This window comes from Sinohyriopsis cumingii, chromosome 10 (assembly GCF_028554795.1).
Source record: "Sinohyriopsis cumingii isolate HCF-2022 chromosome 10, ASM2855479v2, whole genome shotgun sequence".
NCBI classification, from domain to species: domain Eukaryota; kingdom Metazoa; phylum Mollusca; class Bivalvia; order Unionida; family Unionidae; genus Sinohyriopsis; species Sinohyriopsis cumingii.
The window spans coordinates 67,459,835-67,484,649 of record NC_142970.1 but is presented as its reverse complement, the minus strand read 5'-3'; the positions used below and the strand labels follow the sequence as shown (position 1 = coordinate 67,484,649).

Sequence of the window (24,815 nt, the reverse complement as noted above, 5' to 3'; positions counted from 1 at the left end):
GTAAAATCGCATGACTTTCTCGTTATGATTACGTAACAAAAAAGGTATTTTATTTGCCGTTTCTTGAGGACAAAAATAGTATATTTTTATTACAACATCGATGTATGCACGTGTGGGTTAAGTAGCCTTAACGATTAAAGATTTAGAGACAGAAAGATAGACACATTACCCGCTGCATGAAGTATAAGATCCGCCCTACAGTCTCTCTCACCGTGATTTATAGGGATGTTAAGAAGTCTTTGCCACACTGAAACAATTCACAAATATTTATGCTATCTATACTTTTAAGACTTTTGTAACTGCACGTATTGTTCTAATGCTAAAAATTCAAAAGTGGCTACTATGTTACAACGTTATCCGCTTAATCTTAATTATAGGTATGCCTGTATGTGACTTGGGAAGTGAGTCACAAACATTTATTGCAAGAAAGACACAGATATAACATTATATCCAAATACATAGAACAATATATACTACACTCACTATATCAGTCGGAAAGATGTATGATGTGCTCTTTAGTTTTGAGTCAATGCAATGAAATCTAGATAAAGAGCAATTTCGAAACTAAGCTCAGAAATCACGTGGAATGTCTGACTCTAACCAAAATACTACTCGATACCCTTGGTGCCTCTAAGTCCAACATCTGACGAGCTGTTTGCGTATATCGGCTATTGAATAATAGCGAGACGGGACTATGAATATATAATTTTCTTCAATTGGTTTATACACGTGTCAGAAACCAATAATATTTTGGCGCATCAAGTAAATAGCATATCGAAAAGTGCTCTTGAAATCCGAAGTTTATGAGCATTTAGATGCACGCTCTACCTGTTTAGAATAGCCAAAAACAATATCGGAATAAAAGGCAAGTGGATGATATGTCCTGTTTTACACGCTTAACGTCAAATTTGTTCACAGTGTTCAACCCTCGTCCCCTACTTTTGCAGACTTCAAGTGGAATGTGCTTATAAACTTCTTCCGCAGATAATCGATCTCCAAAGAAATCAAACAACATATGTCATAAGTATAGTCGTATCAACTTACCGCAAGGACCTACAAAATGGTAAAGATGTTAAAGACGATATATTATATCAGAGAGAACATTTTCTGATCAACAGTCATAGCTGAATAGTAAGAGTAAAAACATTCTCACGGTATTGGTGTGACCTGCATGGTGATGGGCTGTGCGCATAAATTTCGTTATGCAGAACTGGAATAAAGCAATAAAACAGATTATATATATATATATATATATATATATATATATATATATATATATATATATATATATATATATATATATATATATATATCCGAGTCTAACATTTTGTTTTCATGGTTCTTCGATTATATTCTTTTATTTACATCTTTACAACTGTGAGTATCATTTCATTTGTTACAGTATGTCAAATCTGTCATGTGTTCATGTTTTAATTTTCATTTGTTATGTTTTTACATGAATGTAACTTTTCAGAAACTATAGAAGTTACACAAGATAGAAGGGGGGATTGTGTTCGAAAGGAAAGGCGTATATATAAAAGCGAAACTGATAAATAACTGGTTTAACAGCACAGGATATTTCGAAATCTATTTCGAAATTCTTAGTATCAAAATCCTGCAAAAGAGGTGTAAGCAAACTGTGCAAGATTACATCACAAAACGTGGATTCAGAAACCATATGACATTTGCCTTTAGATATTATCAAAAAGATGAGATATAATGATAAACAATACCAACAAGGCTGTACGGCACGGGCACACTGACTTTGAACGAAATACGTTGCCAGTAATAAACGTACGATATAGTCTCTGAGCTATACTGATATTATGATTTTAAATAAGAACATGTGTTCAAACATGATACCCGTGCTGCGTCGGAAGCATGCTGTCTCTCTTACATTGAAATATTTTTGGACTTTAACGTAATCAGAAATAGAAGTGGAGAGTACAGGTAGTCAGGCAGGCAAGGGAGTTATGACCCTCTAGCCTTCACAGAGTGTTTTGATCGGTGAATGGTATAGTCGAAGTACAGGAAGATGTTATGTGATCCGACTGAGCTCGCCAACCGTTTCAGCAGGTGAATGTGAAATAAGAAGGGGGAGTGTGCATCTGCATACAAGGGGCCTTACCGAGCTTCCTGGTCAGCGAAGGAACGATTCGATATATGAGAAGGAAAACAGAATTATGTTGTCGAATTCTAGAACCATGAATAGTGTAGAATTTTGACCACGTTTAGATGGTATTTGTGAAGAACAAGTATGTATATATATATATATATATATATATATATATATATATATATATATATATATATATATATAGATAGATAGATAGATAGATAGATAGATAGATAGATAGATAGATAGATATGTGTGTGTGTGTGTGTGTGTGTGTATGTATGTTGATGTAAGCAAATAGATCAGTACAATTGGAAAGAAATTTGTGCCATATGTATGGCTGCAGGTAACTGTCCAATTAAAGATTGAATTTAGTATAAGCTATGTTCTTGCACTGGAGGTTAGTTTAGTAAATTGTTGGTCAAAGGAATTGACAGGAATTGTATTGAGAGTGATTCAATCATACAGTCCGATTAAGTAAATGATGTACATTTTTTATTTCATGTTTGCTTATTTATTTTCTTCTATGGAAATGTATGTTAAGGTCATGGGGTTGAGAAAGCGAGATAATGCCAGCGAAATAAGACTTAAGTAATATGAAACTTCCTTGATATTTGTACACGTGCTTCTCCTGTTTAATTACGTGAGTGCTAGATAGATTTAAATATTTGCAGGCAGCGAATCCAATATCACTCTTTGAAGTTCCTATTTTCTGGACTAATTTTGATTTATGTGCGATTCCAGTCAGGATTTCATAACCGAAACTATAGCCATCGAAAGACAAGTCTACCGCCACTGGTCGCCATTTCGTTTCTTTAGTTTTCCACTCTTATGTCTTTAGGTTCATTATATTGTTTACTTTCTCCGTTTCTCCAACATGTTAAATTTGTCATGCTTTGCAAGTAATGGGGTACATCATTTGCATTTCATCTATGACTCTGCAAGACAATATGTTTGTTTTGGGGGTTGTTTGTTGTTTTGTTTTTTCTGGTTTGGGCAAATCATGCATTTTTGTCTCAGTCTTTGATTTCCCAATTATTGTTTAACCTGATAGTGGCTTTAATAATGATTTATTAAGCATGTCTCTCAAATTGTGATGTTTGAACAATGCTATACCTGGTCTGTGTGGAAATATTATTATCCTTGAATGTCATAGATTTGTGTTTGGTCAAGTGCTTTTGCAATGTACCAAAGACTTCGTTGGAATAAGACAGACAGACAGACAGACAGATAGATAGATTGATAGATAGATAGATAGATAGATAGATAGATAGATAGATAGATAGATAGATAGGTAGGTAGGTAGGTAGGTAGGTAGGTAGGTAGGTAGGTAGATAGATAGATAGATAGATAGATAGATAGATAGATAGATAGATAGATAGATAGATAGATATAGAGAAAGATGGACATATAAATAAGTAGATATAGCTATATTTACAAACGGTACACTTACATTGGTAGGGCTCATGCATTTTATTACAGTAATCCTGGTTCAAATTTTCTGTAATTAAGAAAGATTTTTACTTTTACCCAATATTATAGACATCTTAAATATTTTTTATATAACGGAAATACAATCCAGTAAAACGTGTGCTCGATATCGATAATTGCAGAATGGATAATTCAATGCAAAATAGCCTTTATTTGCCTTGGAAATTAACGTTAATTAATAATTGCCCAAAAAATACCTTTTCCATTCTCTAGCTTTACTGATCTTTCTTATCCACTTAAATGTTTAGACATCACAGGCTTAGCAACATAATACTTGGCTTGTTGACATATCTCAACAATATCTCGAAATTTGGCACTTAGCAGTAAGAACAGCAGCAGGCACAACAAAAACAACAACAACAAACAATAATACGTGGACGTTTCTTAGATTCCTAAACAAAATTCATAATTAAATAAGATCTTAACAGCCTGAGAACTTCTGACTCTCAATGAGTCAAAGGCAAACAGTAAACAGAGACAAAACAAACAATACACACAAAAAGCGTTGAAATTACAAGCTTCCTTAACTATTTCTAATGGGATAAAATCTTGAAAGCTGGTGATATATATATATATATATATATATATATATATATATATATATATATATATATATATATATATATATATATATATATATATATATACCAACCTACAAAGGATGAGTCATATCACAATCTATGTTTACTGGGAAAGTAGCCATTTGGTAAGCGGTTGCATTTGAAAATTACTGTCTCATATTAATTAAAATGTACAATATGTAGTCATCGTTCTACCTTTCTCTTTTTACACAAGCAACTGATGAAGAAGACTAAAAGTTCTTATTATAATTATTATTATTATTATCATACCCATCTAATTCAAATAAGTATCATATGTTTTTCGTTGGCAAAAGCAACGCAAAATTAAGAAAACAAAATATTACACTGATAAATTCTGAATGAATATCTCTATATGGCAACTACTCCAATGAGATTATTTTGCTATAATATTCGTATCATTTGAATCAATAGTGATAACAAGTCGAAATATTCGATTAAGTGTGCTGATCATTAATAAGAACACCAGCGTACCTATATAAGCGAATGGTACTCAAGGCACGTTGAACTGCAGAAATATTATTGAATTGACAATTTTAAAAACACATAATCTGACATGTTGAATTACTGATTGTATCTAGAACACAAGTTGAGTCTAAGCACACTAGATCAGCTGAAGAACTAGTACAATTCTGAAACTGAAATAATAGGATCTTCTCCAGCTCGAAAGTAGTATTCACAGTTAAAGTTTTAATATTTAGTTATGTACTACCATATTGATGGCGAAAGAAATGAAGAAATGATGTTCATTCAGATATTGTATTCATTTTTGGTGTTTGTAATTTTGTCCAATTTATTAATATCTCTCTCTCTCTCTCTCTCTTTGTTTCGGAGACCCATACATGTTTACATGTACGAAATCGTTTTTATTTGCTGCAGCTGTTCATTTAAATGACGCGGAAGGGCTAATTCAAAGCTGTGAGAAATTTTTACCCAAACCAGGTTATGGCAACATATAATCTCTTTATATGGAATATATGATCACACTTAGAAATTTTAAATTCACCACTGACTGTATTAATTCTATTATAGCTGATGAGGTATCACGATTCCACAAAACCTTAAATATACACCCCCAAAAGCGTATAATAAGCTTCTACCACATATCCACAATCATGTAGTAGTGATGTGCAACAGTAAGATATATCCTACACAAGGCAAACAACTAAACCTTCCCCCATCCAAAAACGAAAATGCTTTATTTGTACCTGATGTCAATTCATAACTGATAAATACAAATCCCTTTTACAGGATAATGATTCCATTCAGGTCTTTTACAACTCGTTAAGTACGATCTTAAAGCGAAGTGAAAAGATTTAATACTGAAACATGCAGGACCTGATGAATATGAGACATTTTAATTAAATCAAGGTGTGAAAAACAGTGAGAAAACAAACAGTTACATAGTACTCTGCCAATCAGTCTTATAGATCTGCTATAGAAGTCTTGATCTTAACGAATTTTTATAGAAGTCTTGATCTTAACGGTGTTATAGACGTCTTGATCTTAACGAACTGTTATAGAAGTCTTGCTCTTAACAATCTGTTATAGAAGTCTTGCTAACAACGATATGTTATAAGTCTTGCTCTTAACGAACTGTTATAAAAGTCTTGCTCTTATCGACTGTCATTAACATTTTCGTACCCAAATTACACGTCAGTATGTATTAATTACTTCCCATGTGACGAGTTCACGTTTTCATGAAGACTCTTGCACAATGTTCCAGATGTAACGGAAAATTCATACAGAAAATCGCGAACTAAATGTTTTATTTCGCAAGGATTTCATACATTATAGGTCGTGGAAGAAGGTCGGTTCATGAGATAATCTATAATCTGGCTGGTTAAAAAATATGTGATACCAATTTTACAGGAACTCTAGACAACGTTAGAGCCATGAGGAAAGATATTTACCCATACCAATATATTATTAGTTTCCAAACGCGAAATGAAACATATTTCCACTCCAATAAAAAATGTCACTTAAGGATTTAAAATATCAAAATCAGATCATAAGATTGAATATTATTGTATAGAGCATTTAAGCCTTGAGACATTCAATAACATTTATGACTAGTTATATCAATTTAACATAACTTTCTCAACTGGGACAAATTTAGGAATATCAGCATTAAAATGTTGCAGACTAGAATTTGATCGTTGTTTAAGTTCTAGATGATTAACTCATGATGCTAAGTTGAACAAAACGATATTCAATTAAAAACTCGACACCCGTGCACTTCAATATCACTAATCAGTACCAATGAGATAATTCATGGCAGTAAGTGTTTGAGATGGTTAAATGATGTCCACATTAGACGGATACAAGAAAATCCATTTGCAATTGCTGATAATTGTTATACATGATGAATATTACAAGCATACTAGCATATTAAAATCAACTACATGATTATTCGAAGGACTCTAATACAGACCGATTCGTGTACCTTGCACAATGACTAAAATGACTTATCTCAGTTAAAGATTAGACTAACACATAATTGCGAAGAAACTGAAATGACGCAAATTTAATTTACTTTTTTTTTTTTTAATTTTATTTTGTTATGGTTAATTAGTTTCGGACTTGACCTTGTCCATAACTAAGATCGTTATCTACCTGACCTAAGTCATTGATTTTGGCTTTGCAGTAAACACGTTTTTCTCAAGCCATGATTTTACAAATTCCTAATGACATGCCGGATCTACAAGTGTACTACATTTTATATTATAATATTACTAACAGACCTAAGATTTTATCATATTAACATATCTAATCTTCCTAAATGAAATTTTCAATTACATAATAGTTGCTTTAAAAAAATTTAATTTTGACCTGAGGTCAATTAAAAGACTATATAATCTTGTTTTTCTAGAACTTACGCTTTAAGATCGGAGCATAATCAATTGTAGTATTAATATTGTGAGATTCTCCCCTGTGGAAAAAATGTCAAGAGAAACATTCTTGGAAATTGAGACTTGGAATCATATTTCAATTTAAAAAAAGGATATATATTCTTGGAAAGTATTGGTATGACCCAAAAACAAATGCCGGCACAACACCATGACATGGGTGACCACACGCACGTCAACACTTCCAGCGTTGGATTTGTTTCACAATACCGCTGAAGTTTGTTAAATGCTTTGATCATTAGGACTTGTGTTCGCAATAGCGTAAGTTCGTTATACATGTTTCACTTTTCGCTTTCTTTCTATATCAAAAAATATTTCTCGAATCTCATAAAACTTGTTCTCGCTCTTTTATATTACTTTTCTTAAGACCATAGTCGTAATAATATATAGTGATATTTAAAACGAATCTACATTATCGTTAATTAAATCGCAAATACTGCTAAACCTACTATCACAATTCCAAATGTATACATTTCCTATTGAAATATAGTGGTATATCAAATACACTCTGATATTGAACGTGTTGAAGTGCCAGTAATCTCGACCCTCCAGACCCAACGACTGGTCAACAACCTGCGTGAGCTAGGTGGGATGTTACGGTCTTGCACCATTTGTGCAATACGCCTCCAGCCAAGGCACACTTGGTACTTTTCCACTTTCGACTTCGTGTGTTGTGCCATGCGACACTATTAACAATGTTTACCATTGGCAATAATAAGTCTTAACCTTTGTAGGTTATACAGTTGTATTTTTCACAGTCTCTTCATACATGCTACGCAAGTCGTATTTGATTTGTCTTCAAAGCATAGATTATTATATACGTTAATCCATATATACTAATGTACCGTGATGCACATTCACGATTGCACGGAATATACAATTATTAAATTCAGAGATGCTAAACTATACTGCTATTGCAGAATTCCATTTAGGTCATATCGACAACTTCCATTTCATTGTATTAACTGTCCTTCCTAGAATCAACATACGTATTGATTGTACACTATACATAATGACATCTGACAATAAGTAGGAAACATTAGTATATGTACCATTTTGACAGATTTCATACGTTTTCTCAATTTCTTTCGTGTTATACTTATAGAGATCTAAATGATGAAATATGGTCCCCATCGACATATAGATACAGTCTTGTAGTTTAAGTATTATTCCAAATGGTAGTACAAAATGTTCAGCACTTTATTCAACAGAAATGATCGGGCTCAGAAAAGCACAATTTATAAAAGAGCTAAACTCAGAAAATTTAGCAAACCAATATTTAGAAATTGTATCTTGAAGAATATCTGTAGGGATTAAATAGATTTAGATACGATATATCTTCACATCTTTATCGTGTTTAATTTTACAATATTACTATTACAATGTATAATTCGATGTGAAAAACATTTCAAGATATGGATAGTATGCTTTCCATGTTAGACCTCTCTAACCTGTGCTGCATTGCCGGTGGTATGGCGAGTCTATTACTTTAGCACTTTATTCCTCTAATGTTAACAAAGCTTCTTGAATATCCTCCAAACACAATTCATGGATGTCTATAAATCCGCTAGAGTGTCTGCGTCTATATGTAAACCGGATTAAATTAGGTTTTATTTTATGTTGTGTTGATATTTCGTAAATACATTAATCTGCAGTTTGCGTTCGTTATTTTATACTTTGATCTTCCGTGATCTATTTTTCCACATTTAGTTGTAATTCTCTCCTTCTTTCTCAGTTTCCTTCATTGATATAGAATATTGTTCCTTTTGATAACTATTTACAACTTTGATTTTATAATTTATTTTCTTCATTTATTTCTGGTAGTTTTAGTGCAGATGTAACATTTCAACACAAATTATTGTCCCTTACATACCTTTTGCAAGGCTGAGTTTTGTCAGTAACATGAAATGGTGATTCCAAAATGTATTTGTTTTAATCTAGTTCCAAGGGTGAAAATAAAGTTCAGTGAAAATCTTCAGATTCTGTATATTGACACCATACAAAATGTGTTCTGATTTTCACTTCATCCATGTGCTGTAAAGATTCCTCCTGATTTGGATTGCTCTTGTAGAATTGCTCCTAGTTTACGGTTTTAGTAAGACTCTAAACTTTTACATGTTCATTGAGTATGTATACTCATTCAGTATTGTGTGAATCGCTATTTTAGGTTCTTTGAAATTAACTTGAAAGGAGTTTAAATATCCTCAGAACTGCAGCAAAGGTTGTCATTGTAATTAACCTTTTTGTTGTTTAAGATCGTGTAAGCCAGTTTGCAATGTTTTCCACTGGGTTTAGTTTGAACTTTTAACAGTTTTAATGTAGTGAAAATCAACTTAATTTATTTCTAATGTATAATTTTTTAATTTATTATGTGACGCGATTTAACATCTGGCTAATACATCGTCTATATAGTAATCGCCTGATCGAGCTTTTCATTATATTGAAGAGGACGTGTTACAAGATGGCCGCTATCGCTTAACCGGCTTGAAGCAGCTGTTCCGTTTGTTACTGCCGTTTTCATGATATTTGTGCTTTTTGCCTGTTTTCATCTTCGTTATTGTGTTCATTATGAATTGGCTGTTAAATTCGTATGTGTTTCTTCATCTCCTTGTTTTGGAAACGAGAACAATTAAACTTTTCTCAGCTGTCTTGCTCCACTGTTTTTGAACAAACCGACATCAAGTGACATTCGCCAGTCAATCCGATTATGCTACGACGGACATTCATTAATTGCTTTAAATGATCAATTCTTGGCTCTCCACGCTACATTGTGCTCTAGACTAAATGAAATGGGACTACATTCACCATTACCTAAATGTAAACAGAAGCGAAAAAATAAACGTTTTTTCAAAGCTGGCTGGCGTTGAACAGAAATAGTTAATTTTATCAACGACCAAAATATTGACATACTTTTTATGACAGAAACATGGCTAAAAACATCAGGCGATGAACCCAAGTGTGCGGATCTAACACCCACTGGTTACTCCAACAGGTACTTCCCCCGTAATTCTCGCGGAAGTGGAATTGCTGTCATCACAAAGAACGCCTTGATCAAACGCCTTAACTACACCACAACATTCAATTTCGACCACACATTGTTTGAACTAGTCCAAACCACACTCACACTGGAGCAAAAGTCAGTCCATGCTTTCTGCCTATACCGCCCTCCTCCTAGTAGAAAAAACAAGCTGGCTGACTCTCTCTTTTTGGAGCAGTTTCCAAATCTCCTGGACAATAAAAATTCGATAGGTGGCAACCTGATTATTCTTGGAGATTTCAACTTTCACTTTGACTGTCCCGGAAACTCAAATACATCAAAACTCATAGATTCCATTAATGTTTTCAACCTCAAACAGTCAGTTACCCAACCCACCCATAAACATGGTCACATTTTACACTGGATTCTACACAGACCTGATGATAACATTCTACGGTCCTCCCTGATATCCCATTACCTTGCATCAGATCACCTCTGCATTATATGCCATCCTGACGTATCAGTCCCTAACCCTCTACTTTTATTTGCTACTAAGAGAAACCTCCGTATGATAAATAGGACCAAACTAATGCACGACATCCAACCTAACCTAACAACTTTCTTACCTCCTACCGCAGAACAACTCGATAACTGTCTGCGTTCATTGCTTTACAAACATGCCCCTGCTACCAAGTGCAGAGTATCAATTCAAAAGTGTTCTCCATGGTATAGCAGTGTTAGGGACCAGCTTCGCACTGCTAAAAGAGACCGCCGTAAAGCTGAGAGGCTCTGGCTTTCCACCGGACTCACTATTCATAAGCAAATCTATGAAGTCGCTAAAAAGAATGTCACAAATATAGTCCATGCAGCGAAATCAGCCCAATACACTACTAAGATCATGGAAAGTTCCAGCTGCAAAGAGCTCGTCGATATTACTAACAAGCTAATGTCAAGGAACAAATCAACACCACTTCCAACTACCTTCTCTACGGATATGTTTGCAAATTTCTTCCGTGACAAAGTACAAACCGTTAGAGATAACCTTGACACCACAATTTCAATTGACTCGTCATCAACATACAGATGGGATACACAGTTTGAGCGGCAACTATTAGCAGCATTTGAACCTCTCTCTATGGATTTTCTACGTGCAATCGTGATGAAGAATACACCAAAGTCATGTGAACTTGATCCAATTCCAACATCACTGCTGCTTGAGTGTTTAGGTCCAGTATTACCTTCACTAACTGATGTTATTAATACCTCTCTCTCATCCGGGGAATTCCCATCATTTTTCAACACTGCCATTGTAAAGCCTCTGCTGACGAAACCAACACTAGATCATAACGACTTAAAGAACTACCGCCCAGTTTCTAATCTCCCATTCATATCAAAAATCTTAGAAAAGATTATTCAATCAAAGCTTGCATATCATCTAAATTCAAAGAATATTTTTAGCAATGTACAATCTGCACATCGCCCTTGCCACAGTACTGAAACTACTCTTCTAAACGTAGTTAATGGCATTCTCTCTGCGTTGGATAGAGGAAAGATTACAGTCTTCACCCTCCTTGATTTGCCTCCATCATTTGACACAATAGACCATGATATATTACTTCACCGTCTCCAGCATTTATTTGGCATTCATGATACAGCCATGCTGTGGTTGAAGTCCTACTTGATCAACAGGAGACAAATTGTACCTGCAAATGGAATACACTCCAGCCCAGTTGATCTCTGTTATTGGACCTGTTCTCTTCATGCTGTACATTCAGCCGCTCTCAAGTGTCATAGATCATCATCCAGTGTCTCACCAATTGTATGCTGATGACACCCAAATATGCAAATCTAGCCACCCCACTAAAGTTGATACTACCATCCAAGATGTAGAGAGGTGCATTTCTGATGTGAAATCATGGATGACATGAGGCCATGCTGATCACAACACAAAGACTTTCTCATTCACATCCTTTACCTCAAACAGTAAATATCTGCAACACCAACATTAAATTCACACAATCAGTACGAAACCTAGGTGTTACTCTGGACAGTACTCTCACATTGCACCATCCTGTCATGAACATATGCAAGGCTGTATATATTGAGCTGAGACGCATCAGCTCAATTAGCAAATATCTTTCAGTTGATGCCACTAAAACACTTGTGTGTTCATTAGTACTTTCAAGACTGGACTATTGTAACTCAATTATGTCTGGTTCATCTCAATATCTACTCCTGAAACTTCAAAAAGTTCAAAACACAGCTGCTCGGATCATACTTAGAGTACCACGATCAGAGCACACCTCCCCGCTGCTATGTACCCTACACTGGCTATCCATTCGATCCAGAATCAAACACAAAATTTGTTCTTTTTGCTAAATTTCACTGTCGGACTCTAGTCCAACATACCTATCTGACCTCACCCATGTGTACACACCAGCAAGATACTTACGCTTCTCTTCTGACAATCGTATACTCATTATTCCCACTATGAAAACAAAGTCATATGGACAGCGTTCTTTTGCATACCAAAGCCCAGCAACGTGGAATGAATTACCCATTGAACTTAGACACAAAGACACAATGATCACATTCAAGAGGGCTCTCAAAACTCACTTATTTCGACTGCAAGAACAAACTTAAAGATGTAATAATGTTTCCTACCTGAAATATTCTCAGCATGTTCTTTATTTTTTAATGTTTTTTTTTTTTTAATTTCTTGGTGTTTGTTTTTGTAATAATATTATTATATGTTTTTTTTTATCTTATAGGTGTTGTCTAATGTTGTGAAGCGCTTAGAGCTTCTAAAGATTAGGCGCTATACAAAGTCGTCATTATTATTATTATTATTATTATTATTATTATTATTATTATTATTATTGTTATTATTATATTGTTGATTATGAATTAAGATTTAAGTACAATTGTGACCAATGGAAATTCCACAGAATTGAATATCTTGATTCCATTATCTCGTAATGCTCTCTTTGTTTTGTGTTGTGTGCGTGCGTTTTTGTGCTTTATGTTTATTCTTCTGATTATTTTTTTGCACATCTCACACGTTACAAAATTATGACATTTAAAAACAGTAATCTTTCTTCCTCCTTGATGTTACTGATGTGTTTATTTTGTCCTTCCTTCTCAGGGGAGACCTGCACTTTACGCACGTCGCCTCAGTAACACTGGTGATGTTTGCTATTTGACATATTATTCATTTAATAGCGTGTTTTTCACCTGGTTCTCATATTTTACATAGTTATCATATCTTTTCCATACTTTGTGTCTTCATTATATGGTCTACATTGTAAATATGATTTTGACTTTCAATTATAGACTACTTTTATTCGTAAATTATATTTTTTATATTCTATCTATTTTAGTTAGTAAACTACGGGATCATCGGAAACTAACTGACAGGCATTACCTCTTTAGTCATTGCAAAATGGTATTCTTTTGAAATATTATTTTATATATTAGACTAATCTGATTTCTCTCTTGCTTTTTGCAACTTGAATTATGTAAAGTGATGTGTGATTATTGTCATTCTATCCTTCAATAAGCTATGGTAAATCTTCAAACCATTATCTTGTTTTGGACGAAATATTTCCATACTCTTTAGGGTTCTGTTAAACCTGCAAAGGTTGTTTTTGTCTACATTGAAAAGCATTCGATGCTTTTCTTCTGCCAAAAGGTATGACTTGGCTCGTTGTTAAACTATTTTCTCTTATACAACTTAAGTTTTTCAGGTTTTCTCTCATTAAACGTTGGTTGCCACCTTCCTGTGTGTCATTCCGCGTGTCGTTTTTATATTCTACCCTCATGCATATTTCTAAAATATGTTTAACATTTTCAAATTGTTTTTTTATACCCATTGCTGCATTCGACACATTTTTGCATGTCATCCATAGAACCTTGTCACTGTGCAGCCAAACGATCTACATAAACCATGTTGCAGGAAAATCGTTTCCTCGCTAGCATGCGAAGTGTGACAAAGGACAGTTCAGATAGTCATTCTTTTAACTTAGATTGTTTTATTTTATTTTTGTCACGTTTAATTTTTGCAATTATTTTATTCTTTTTAATCAATTACAATATCATAAGCTTAGTAACGATGTATATAATAGTGTCATTGTCAGCAATTAAAAGAGGAATAAAACATCCGGAAAATACTTTACGCTCAGCGATCTCCAGTGTATTCAATCCTTTAAAACCTTTGAATCATTTTGAGATCGGCTAATCAAACATTTCTAATCTATTGTATACTAGTTTGTAACGTAACTAGCTATAAGCACACTTGTATATCATCCTAGTTTGTAAACATTATTATTATAAAACACGTTGTAACATGGCATATTGGATATTGCTTATATTTATGTCACATCTGTAATATCAACTGAGTTTATACCAATGTATCTTCGTGCCTGCATTTATGTACTAAATAAACGTTCAAATTATTTGTTGTACGGTATGTTAAACTATGCCGCTCTGTATTGATAGGTAGGTTATTTTACTGTGCAAATTAAAATTATTCAATCAATAGTTTAATTCACGTCTTAGTGAATCAATATACCATTTTAATTTATCTATTGCGATTGACCTACTCACATAAAAGATGGCTCAATATTAGCTCCAACAAATGTGATGGTTTTGCTCAATATGTTAATTATTACTAATATCCATAATTGTCCATACAACTAGACCCAGCTGCATAGTGGCATAATGCTCAGCAGATATAATGTTTTCACACGTAAGGGCAAGTCCGATAAGAACAGTACGATGTACCAAAAATAAGTACAGAATTGTGTATTTTTACAAGAGGACAACAGAGATATATGCAGGAAATTATTGTATATATTCGAGAAGATTCTATGTTGAAATTAGAAGTATTAGTCAAAAATTTTGTAAGTGATTTTTCACATATTCTTCTTTCATTATGTTCATCATAAATGCACCCATCGTCCCGAATACTCGTGCTTTCATTATCATTTTAGCTGCATCATTCATTCATTCGTTCGTTCGTTCGTTCATTGACAGTTTCAAACTACATCGACATTTTCGTATTTTTCGATGTATTTTATTGGTTCATTAGCCTGCTTATGGAACTTAAATAAATGACTATGACGCAAACTGCGGTTTTGTCCTCTTTAAAAGGTTCTAACGGTCAGGACTTCAACTTTCTGCATAACTAAAGAGTTATTTCCAGACTACGAAAACCAACTGATCTCAGAAATAATTATGAAGCTATGGGCACGATTTTATACGTACCAAGACGTATGATGTTATGATGCGTATCGTGTCCTGTGCAGCGACAATTCTGTGAGCTTTCCTGGCCATGGAAAATACCTGTAATAGATTGAAATGCATCTTAATTAACTTGTCTTATATTGCAGAACTATATGCACACTCAATGGCAGCTGGATGTTTGGGCGGGTCTTTTTATTTTGAAGGCAATGAGCCCAAAGAAAAGTTCAAAACAAGTATTTCTTAAATTGCATAACTCTATGCAAGCGCAATGGCTACTGTTTCGTGCTTTATTGGGGTGTTTATTTTCATTTTTAGGATATATACCAAAGAAAACTAAAAACGTAGTAGATGTGTCATATCTCCCGAAATGAGGTGTTGGTTCGTGAGTAACGATATAATATATAATTTTATGGTATGGGTTGTAAACATAAATGAACTGCACTGCGTTGGATCGATAGGTATTGCAGTAAAGCACATTGCTGTGCTGTGCAGTGCTATCCTGTGCTGTACTGTGCAATGCCGCACTGCATTGCATTGAAATGTATTAGATTGTATTGTGTTATTTTGTATCGTATTGTACTGTATAATATTGTAGTGTATTCTCTTGTCTTGTCTTGTCTTGTCTTGTATTGTATTGTATTGTATTGTATTGTATTGTGTTGTATTGAATAGTACCGTGTTATATTGCATTGTTCTGTATTATGTTGTATTGAATTGTATTGTGCTGTGTTGTATTGTTTTGTATTGTATTGTATTGTATTGTATTGTATTGTATTGCATTGTATTGTATTGTATTGTATTCTGTTGTATTGTATTGTATTGTATTGTATTGTTTTGTATTATATTTTAATTGACAATTATTCTTACCATTCATATGGTTCATAATTATTCTTCTGCAGTCCACATTTATATGCTGCAAGTCTGCCAGGTAATGCCACACTACGAATAAGAATCATTGCTATAAGTATTTGGGAGAAATACACCTTTGTGACAAAAAAGTGAATATGGAATCGATACTGTGATCTAAATATACTTTAATTCTTTAACTAGAACTTGATCCGAACAGTTCAAACTCTATAGAATTTCCACGCATGGGACGAAAGGACTTTATAGCAGCAACTTGCCTGTAATTTCGCAGAAACGATTTAGGAGGAGAGAAAGAAAAAGAACTTTCTTGTTAAATCTTGTTTTAATACATTTTCTACATCTTCCTATACTAGTATTCATTACAATGATAATTTGTTTCTCAAGTTGTTCAACTGTTAGTCGGAACATAAAATATAATTTACTTCAGCTATTAAAACGTTAAGTGTTTTTTGTTTGAGATTTTAGATCGATATGGCTTCCAATTATCCTGATGGAATAATGCACTCTGGCGATCCGATCTCTTTTCATCACTGACTTACTTCACTGGATAGAAATTTTAGATGATTATGCCTGCTTGTCGATGAATTCAAATATATCTTGTAGATTATGATTTACTCGTGGATATACTACTTAGATCTGAATCGGAGGTTTGTAATTTATATCATTGACCAAAACCTGTATATATCGTTCAAAATGCACCTCAATATATGAATATTCGTTGTGTGTGTTCACTTTACTTAATAGTATCGTATATCAAATTAACTTTAGTCTTAGTTTTAAGTAATTCGGCACGATGCTATAAAAATTTTGGTTATATCCAGTTATTAACAGGAATATTTGCATGTGCTGTTAATGATGGCAATTATATGTTTTGTATTTGGAGTTTAGATACGTTAAAGAAACGGTGCTAATTGATTAGGAATCCTACATTTTATTATTGTATTCGTTTTAACACGGAATAGTTCCCATACTAATATTCCTTGTAAATTTATGAAACAGAATATAAACAAATCTCTTTAATAAATCATGTGTTTATTCAGACATATACATTTAGTCATGTTTGCGGTCGATTCAATCATATATTGAATTAGTTACCGAAGAAAGTGAGGTGAGATATAAAAGTCTAGTCAGAAAATAAAGGTAGATTTTCATTTTGTTCTAAAAATATGCGCACTATTTCCGTGTGTGATGCAGTTGAAAGTAACACTTGTAATAATGTATGACATTAACGGAATCCTTTGAATGCGTCCATGTATGAAGGCCAATAATCACCCTTGAATTGAAAGTGTTTGTCAAACAGGAAACTTTGCCGAGAGTTTTGATGCAAAATATTTTATCATGATGGTGGAATTTTCTTATCGAACACTGAACCATAATAAGTGATTTGTTTTGTTAATGACACATGAGATCGAAATCAGTAAACCGTATTATGCATACAGATGTAACTTTCAAATAGGAAACCGCCTATTGAAAATATCCGTAATTTATGAGAGACAGCACAGAGTTTAGTTTTTACTAAACAATCCAGTGCAAATTCAAAACAACATTTGAATGAATTTTGTTTTCAAAAACAGTGATTATAATGGCTACGTAATTACAAAATCTTTACTACAAATACTAAGAGCAATGATACCAAAATGTGCGCAAGCAAAAACTAGAGACCACTTTCTCCATAATATTAATAGAGACAGACAAAACTTTGCGAAATAGTCATCGATTCCACTTTGACAGAGACTTCATTTACATTTTAGAAATAGTAATGAGAATATGAATTTGTAAAAACAAATTTACAACAACGACTTTATTACTAGAGATATTGGGCTAAAGTAGCAGTACAAATAGCTAGGTAGTCCAATGCGAAAGGATATGTTTTGCGGAGACTTCACTGCAACAACTGCTAGCGCTATCGCGCAAGAGCGTTACAGTCGATAAGTATATTCATAACTGTGAAAGAATATGTATGTGCTTCTGGAAATCTGGAAGTGTTTGTGACTTTGTGTACGTTGTGTTCGCAGTGGAAGTTCATAATATTAGAACGAATCAGGAAATATATCACGTGTGACGTAGGATAAAGTTATCCTGTACCGGTGTTTTACACTGGAAAGCACGGCAATACACGCATACACACATTAGAATATGAGAAAATAGTCAAGTAGCAATTTTGTTCACATTTTGACTTTATTAAGTCATAATCAAATTACTAAATATATTTGCATTTCCATATAACACGTAGAACGTAATTAGAGTTTGTACACTTACTGTTATTGACACTCACACATCGATCAACGTGAAGGCTTAGGTCATACAAATCTGTAAAGAGAAAAGCTATATAAAGGCAATGGAGACATTTAATGGATGTGCATCTCTCGTTTCATAGTAAAGAGGATGAAAGGATATAACTCTATGCAATTCGAAAAAAGCCTTGACAGGACAAGTGCCAAATTATATATCATCAACATTATTAAAATCCAAATGTTTGTGTAACGTAAAAATCAAAGCTCATTTATATTGTCCAGATTATATTTATATTATGGCGAATTATCAATTTGCTATCCTATCCAATGTTTCTATGGCTTTTTCATGTTCATTAAAAAATTTACATTTTACAATTTGTATTCAGCATTGAATAAACTTTCGTGTGCAGAGACTTTCATTTTTCCACATACATGATGCAAGCCGTTTCATTGCAAAGATGTCGCAGATGAAATAAACAGAAATAATGTGGGGCATTAGATACATTCTTACGTAAAATTAAATCGAAAAAACTACAATGTATAATATTAATACAGAATCGTGTGTATGTTTAATTTATTTGTTAAGTGATTATGTGGTTTAGAAAACTAATTTTCTTCTCCCATTTCATCAATATTTCATCAATTTGAATATGTGAATTCCGTCAGAAGAAAATATCTTGCTGAGATAACATATTGTCGTGTTAGAAGAGGTTTTGTCTATTTGTTTCTGACGGATTTTGATTTCAATAGATACTATATGTATATAAGTATCAATATGACACATAAACACGTTCAAGAAATATACGGATAAAGTTAGTACCTTGAGCACAAGCTTTCTGCATATTTTAGGTAAAAACAAAAGATTGGTGGATCATTTTGTTAGCCTGATTTGTGTCAATACTAGGAAGCTTGATTCCATCACACGCGTATTATAATTTCTTCAAAGTTTTCCCATGCTTTTTTTTCTGCACAAGGTGAAATAATAAAATATAAAATGTCTGCATCCCAATGTTTAGTGGTACAATGTAGTTTTCCTATGTCAGGAGTGTGAGCAGCTTGAGCTTTCATCTGTTTCATCTGTTTGATATGTGGCAATCACTAGAGGAATGGAAATATAAATTATAAAGGACAATTGTGGGAATATTCGAGTTACCTATATTTAAAATGTTCAAAGATTTATTAAAATTTTTTAAAAAAATGCAATCATTCGGAAACGCTGATAGAATAGCAACTTACATTTGTAAGATTCATACTGCAAGCAGGGATCAGAGTTTGCGGCTTGGGTGGTTGTATGATTCATTTGTTGCATTGCAGTTCCTGAGAAAGTAATGCAAAATGAAGCATCTGCATCAATAAAATGAAAATATAAGCATACTTAAAATGAGAAGCCATTTCAACTATAAAGATTTCAATGTAATGCATGAATATGATAAATTTATCAAGAACGATTTAAATCTACAAGAGTTCCGGGAAAAGGTTAGAGAACAGCGATATGTCAGAATTATTAGATTTCCAAAGCATACATAATAATAATAATACTTACGGGGAACAAATGTAAGTAATATGTCCTTACAATGCCTTCCATGCCAAACTGTTTCAGGCATTATATAATAAAATTTGGAATCAATACAAAATATGTCAGAACAAGGAGGACACGATAAAACATACGTATCACTGCCTTATCATGTCTTCAATCAAATATAGGTACATAATGCAGACAAATAGCACATTTATAAATAATACGCTCAATACATTGAGTGCATGCGTGTATACATACATACATACATACATACATACATACATACATACATACATACATACATATATAGTTTATACCTGCTTCTTTATTTTGGCAAGAACACTGGTCTCGAGAAGTTGCGACTGTATAAAGACAATACAGATAACATAATAATGGAAATGCATCTTAGTATACTAATTACGTACCACTTGTCGGAAGAATAAGGGAAGTTTCTTTGCTCTGAATATATGTTTGCATATAGGCATATGCAGAAAAAAAGATAATTGATTAAAAACTAAATTAGATCATTTACAGTAAAACAAGCAAAATATATGTATTTCCGAGAATCATTGGAGTAGGAAATGCTTTGCTTAACATTAAAGCTGGAAAGTTTCATTTAGTATTATTTCAAGTGCAATGCTGTCCGATTCTTTCTTTTATAGACTAAAGAAACAATAATTTGATCAAATCCAATAGCCATAGCTCTATGCTCATAAATCCCAAAATAACTTAGAATGTTCTTGAATGTGATTAGTGAAAAATAAACGTCTGTTAATTTCATTGCCTGCCATCATGTTAAAATATATACTCGTGATATTGCCATCCTTACAGTATTAATTCACGAAGAATGCGTTAAGTTTGTTTCAAGACGGATGTACTATTTGCCTTTATTTAAACTAACTACCACCTTAAAACGTTCGTGTTACAGAGGTAAAATCGGTTGTTAAAGTGGCCAACGTGACTAAATCAAACTCTACTGAAGGAAACCTCTCATTTTAGCGTTTAGGTTTGATATTAATCATAATTGTTGTTTTTTACCAGCCACGTGTCGAACGATTTCGTTTCTGCATAGATCGCTGCCAATAGAAGCCAGTCTATGCCAAACTGAAATAAAACGGTATAGAATATGCTAGCATATAGGCATTCTATGTAAGTTTAATTTGCTTGGGTATATCGTTAATATAAATATGCATGTATTTATCTAAATCTGTAGACAGATTTGTGTATATATTATTTGCCTTTATGTCTAATATTTACTCATTGTTATGTATACATTTAGAGAAATGTAAATATCGAGGAATATTACCTCAGAGTGTAAACTGTGCATACCTTAGGCTGCATTCCGGATTTTCTTGGCTAAACGTCATAACATGTTTTTCTTTGATGTGTGTAAACTCCTTTGTTGTTACACAGTGAACATATTAATTTGTCCATGTCAGCCCATACCTAGAATGAATGGCTATATCCATCGGAACGGTCAAACCCAAGGGAACGCTCAAACATATTTGAGACAATGCGGTAGAGACTACAAGTGGAACCAGCAAGTCTAATTAACTGTCATGCATTGACTGATGTGAAGATATGAAGCATACACATGTTAAAACGGTGCTAACTGAAAACACAGGAATGAAAGGTTATGAATGCATACAGATGAACTATGTCAAAAAGTCAAACAAAAGTGAAGCAAACTTTTAAATATTTAATTTCATAAAGAAAACAAATTTCATAAAGCAACACTTATACAACAACGAAAGAAAAGGGATTCAAAAAAAATAAAGAAAGGAAGAAATGACATTCAATGATAAATACGACGATAATGCGTCAAGTACAACATTTTCCTAGCAGAGGCACCCCAGTCAAAATGTAGCGAACACATTTTCAAACGCTGGAACAAAGCATGACAAATTCAGACGATCGGAAACATGTAGATAAGAAACAAAAATTCCAACCAACCATATGATGTACAAGCTATAACAAACAGTACCATGAATGATGTGCGTAACGTTTCATTGAAAACATGGAAAAGGTTACTGACATTGAAATTGACAAGAAAAATACTGCATTTCAAGTTGTAGCCAAAATGGTCGTCCTATGAAGTTTGTTTCGTTTACAGTGTTTATCCGCACTAATTTACATTTCATTTTTAATATCTGATCATCAAATTGCAGCCTAAAATTTAAACAAGATTTAAAAAAGGAAGACCTTATTTCATCTGAAAATGAAGTCGTTCTTTGTTTCAATTTATTAAACAGTTATCTGCTTTTAACAAACTACTATTTCGTCAACTTTTCTTCACCGTACGTCATCAAATTCAAATATCCATAAGGTTTTATGCTTTCGTATTTATAGAAAGTGATAAATATTTGTATTACTGTTTCGTTTTCATTGTGACATCTTCCATAAATAGTTACCAATATCTCTCCCCATACTATATACACTAATCTGGTGGTATGTCTAAGCTCGTTAGCACCGTATTATCGAGAGATGGCATAACATCTAAGATTTTCTAGTGCGGATATATGACCCTTATTGTCACATAACGCCAACTACATGGCGGTTAAGAAGTATATAATCTTACACGAGTGTCCATTAGGTAAGAAATAAGGAAAACAAGTTTAATCATATTGTCCATGTTGTGCTTGGTGTCAGTGGCATATTGTATAACTGTAAAATATAATAGTTCCTGTTATAATGAGTTATATTTTCTCCATGTCATTCCTATGTAACAATATTATTAGCTTTCCTATAATGTAAATGAAGATTATTAACGTCACGGTTGTAACTGAGTTCATATTCATTACGTTTATTGACGTTAAACTTATATAGGATAATTGGATAACAGGGTTGTACTTACTTTGTCATTCATTTCATAGTATTTTAAAAAGCTCCTGTTAAATGAAAATTCTGTGCATAGTAATACTGACAATGATGATGACACTGTCCGATCGGAAGCTGGCAATATCTTGGATGACATAGTAACGGGTCAATAAATCATAACCAGTTTAAAGCCAATGTCAATCGAAACTACTGGAGTCATTATGATTCATATAATATAGTAGGAAGATTGTATTGCCTTTTTGTTGATTTTAATACTGCGTTCGACATCACTATCATGCAAAAGTGCGGGCATGACTTATCCATACTGGTCTCTAAGGTACATGATAAATATACTACGAAAACGGTATGCATTCTTAATGAGCTGTGTTAGAGGTACTACTGGTTGGATATATTATTAACTGCATAATGTGACATGAAAGCGCTGCGAGAAAAGCCAAATTTCGTTTAGTTTGTATATAACTGATCCGATCTCAGAGTTAAGAGGCAAATATAGCAAAGGCATACATATAGATCCCAGATATTAGAGAACTCGTTCCTTTACTTTATGCACATGATGTGGGGAACTGTTCTGATACAGTTAGACTATTGCAACAACAAAGAGATATTACATAAATCTCCTACGATAGAACCGGTATTGAATTAACCCTGGACAAGATAACAATAGTGGTATTTACGAATAGGGGTATGTGAAGAGATCTAAAGCAGGGTATATGGTATATGGGTTTATTTTGTACGCCTAAGTTGAAATGGCCTGAGACAAAGCAAATGATAAAACAACTAGCCAAAAAATATGTGACACAAATGTTTTGGTTTCTTCCCAAAAACGGTTTGGAAAATTTCATCCTAAAAATATGTTTAAAAAATTTGACTTAATGATTAGACCAATATTATGTTATGGAGCTTAGATATGTGGAGCTGAATACTAGATAGTTAGTCTGTATCTACAGTTTCAATTTTGTAAGGGATATAACTCTGTTTCAAATATTAGAAATAAGTGGGTGTCTATTGGTGAATACGGTAGGTTTTCTCTCTTTACCACATGTATGGTAAGATATAACACAAGGTATTGACGATCAAAGAGTATTTCTAAGTTCATAAAGCGGATCGTAGATACGACATACGTCGATCAGAGCATATTACTAATTCCTCAAAATGCAACTGTTATAGTCAGTAGAGATCTATACCTCAATGTGAGAAATACCTCTCATGCAATATGCCTTTTAATTTGAGAAAATATTTGCTACAACTACGGAGTTAAAGCCATAAACTGATGATTGAACAAGGAGGAGGGACAATTTGATAGAGCAATGATATTTTGGGACTGTGAGGAAGAAGAAATATCTATATAGTAAAGGATAAAGTTCACTTTGTTTCCCGTTACCCCAAATATGATATTACTATCAGAAAATATCTGAAACATTTATGAAATGCACAACAAATTTGTCTAGATTATGTGTAGCAGTGATCTTGTGACACCGTATAATTTATCACACCACTTGTACAGCTCATTTTCTTGGACAGAGGCTCTATTATCTCTATCCAAATATAATCGTGTAAAACTGAAACTGATATTATTATTAAAAAAGTGTAGAAGTATATCAATAGTTTATACTTCAATAGTATGAAGTCACATGTGACGTTCCGATATTCAATATTATATATAAAATTTCATATTTCCGGCCTATATTATTGAAATAAATTGATTTTCGTTTTTGTTTCTCCCTATCGTTGCTATGTAATATAGCTTTGTGTTTTCGCATAGTTTATCTGATGATTAGTAACGTCGATGATTTCATGTATGTTTTCTTTAGTTACGTTCAACTGCTTGATGATAATTAGATATCATGCTTGCACTTTTTGTTCTTTCCATGGAACTTACCTTCGTGATGACTTCTGCAATGGGGACGATGAAGGAATTGTTGTCCGAAGTGTGAGTAGTATAAACCTGCGAAAGTCAATATCAGCACATGAGACACGTATGAAAACAGTTCTTTAAACACTCAAAATGCTTTGTATTATAA

The 24,815-nt window shown here is 33.3% G+C and overlaps 1 protein-coding gene across 3 annotated transcripts in view; it reads right to left on the bottom strand.

Moving 5' to 3' along the window:
* The window catches only part of LOC149790323 (uncharacterized), a 51,081-nt gene that overhangs the window by 9,638 nt on the left and 16,628 nt on the right, over positions 1-24,815 (bottom strand). For all 3 annotated transcript variants that reach the window (XM_089973447.1, XM_089973448.1, XM_089973446.1), the window contains exons 8-17: positions 24,674-24,739; positions 20,995-21,060; positions 20,274-20,318; positions 19,674-19,754; positions 18,463-18,513; positions 16,204-16,275; positions 15,358-15,435; positions 3,570-3,617; positions 1,154-1,210; positions 170-247 (exon numbers count right to left, since the gene is read on the bottom strand). In XM_089973447.1, coding sequence (XP_089829573.1) covers positions 170-247; positions 1,154-1,210; positions 3,570-3,617; positions 15,358-15,435; positions 16,204-16,275; positions 18,463-18,513; positions 19,674-19,754; positions 20,274-20,318; positions 20,995-21,060; positions 24,674-24,739 — 642 coding nt within the window. The remainder of the gene's footprint in view (positions 1-169; positions 248-1,153; positions 1,211-3,569; positions 3,618-15,357; positions 15,436-16,203; positions 16,276-18,462; positions 18,514-19,673; positions 19,755-20,273; positions 20,319-20,994; positions 21,061-24,673; positions 24,740-24,815) is intronic.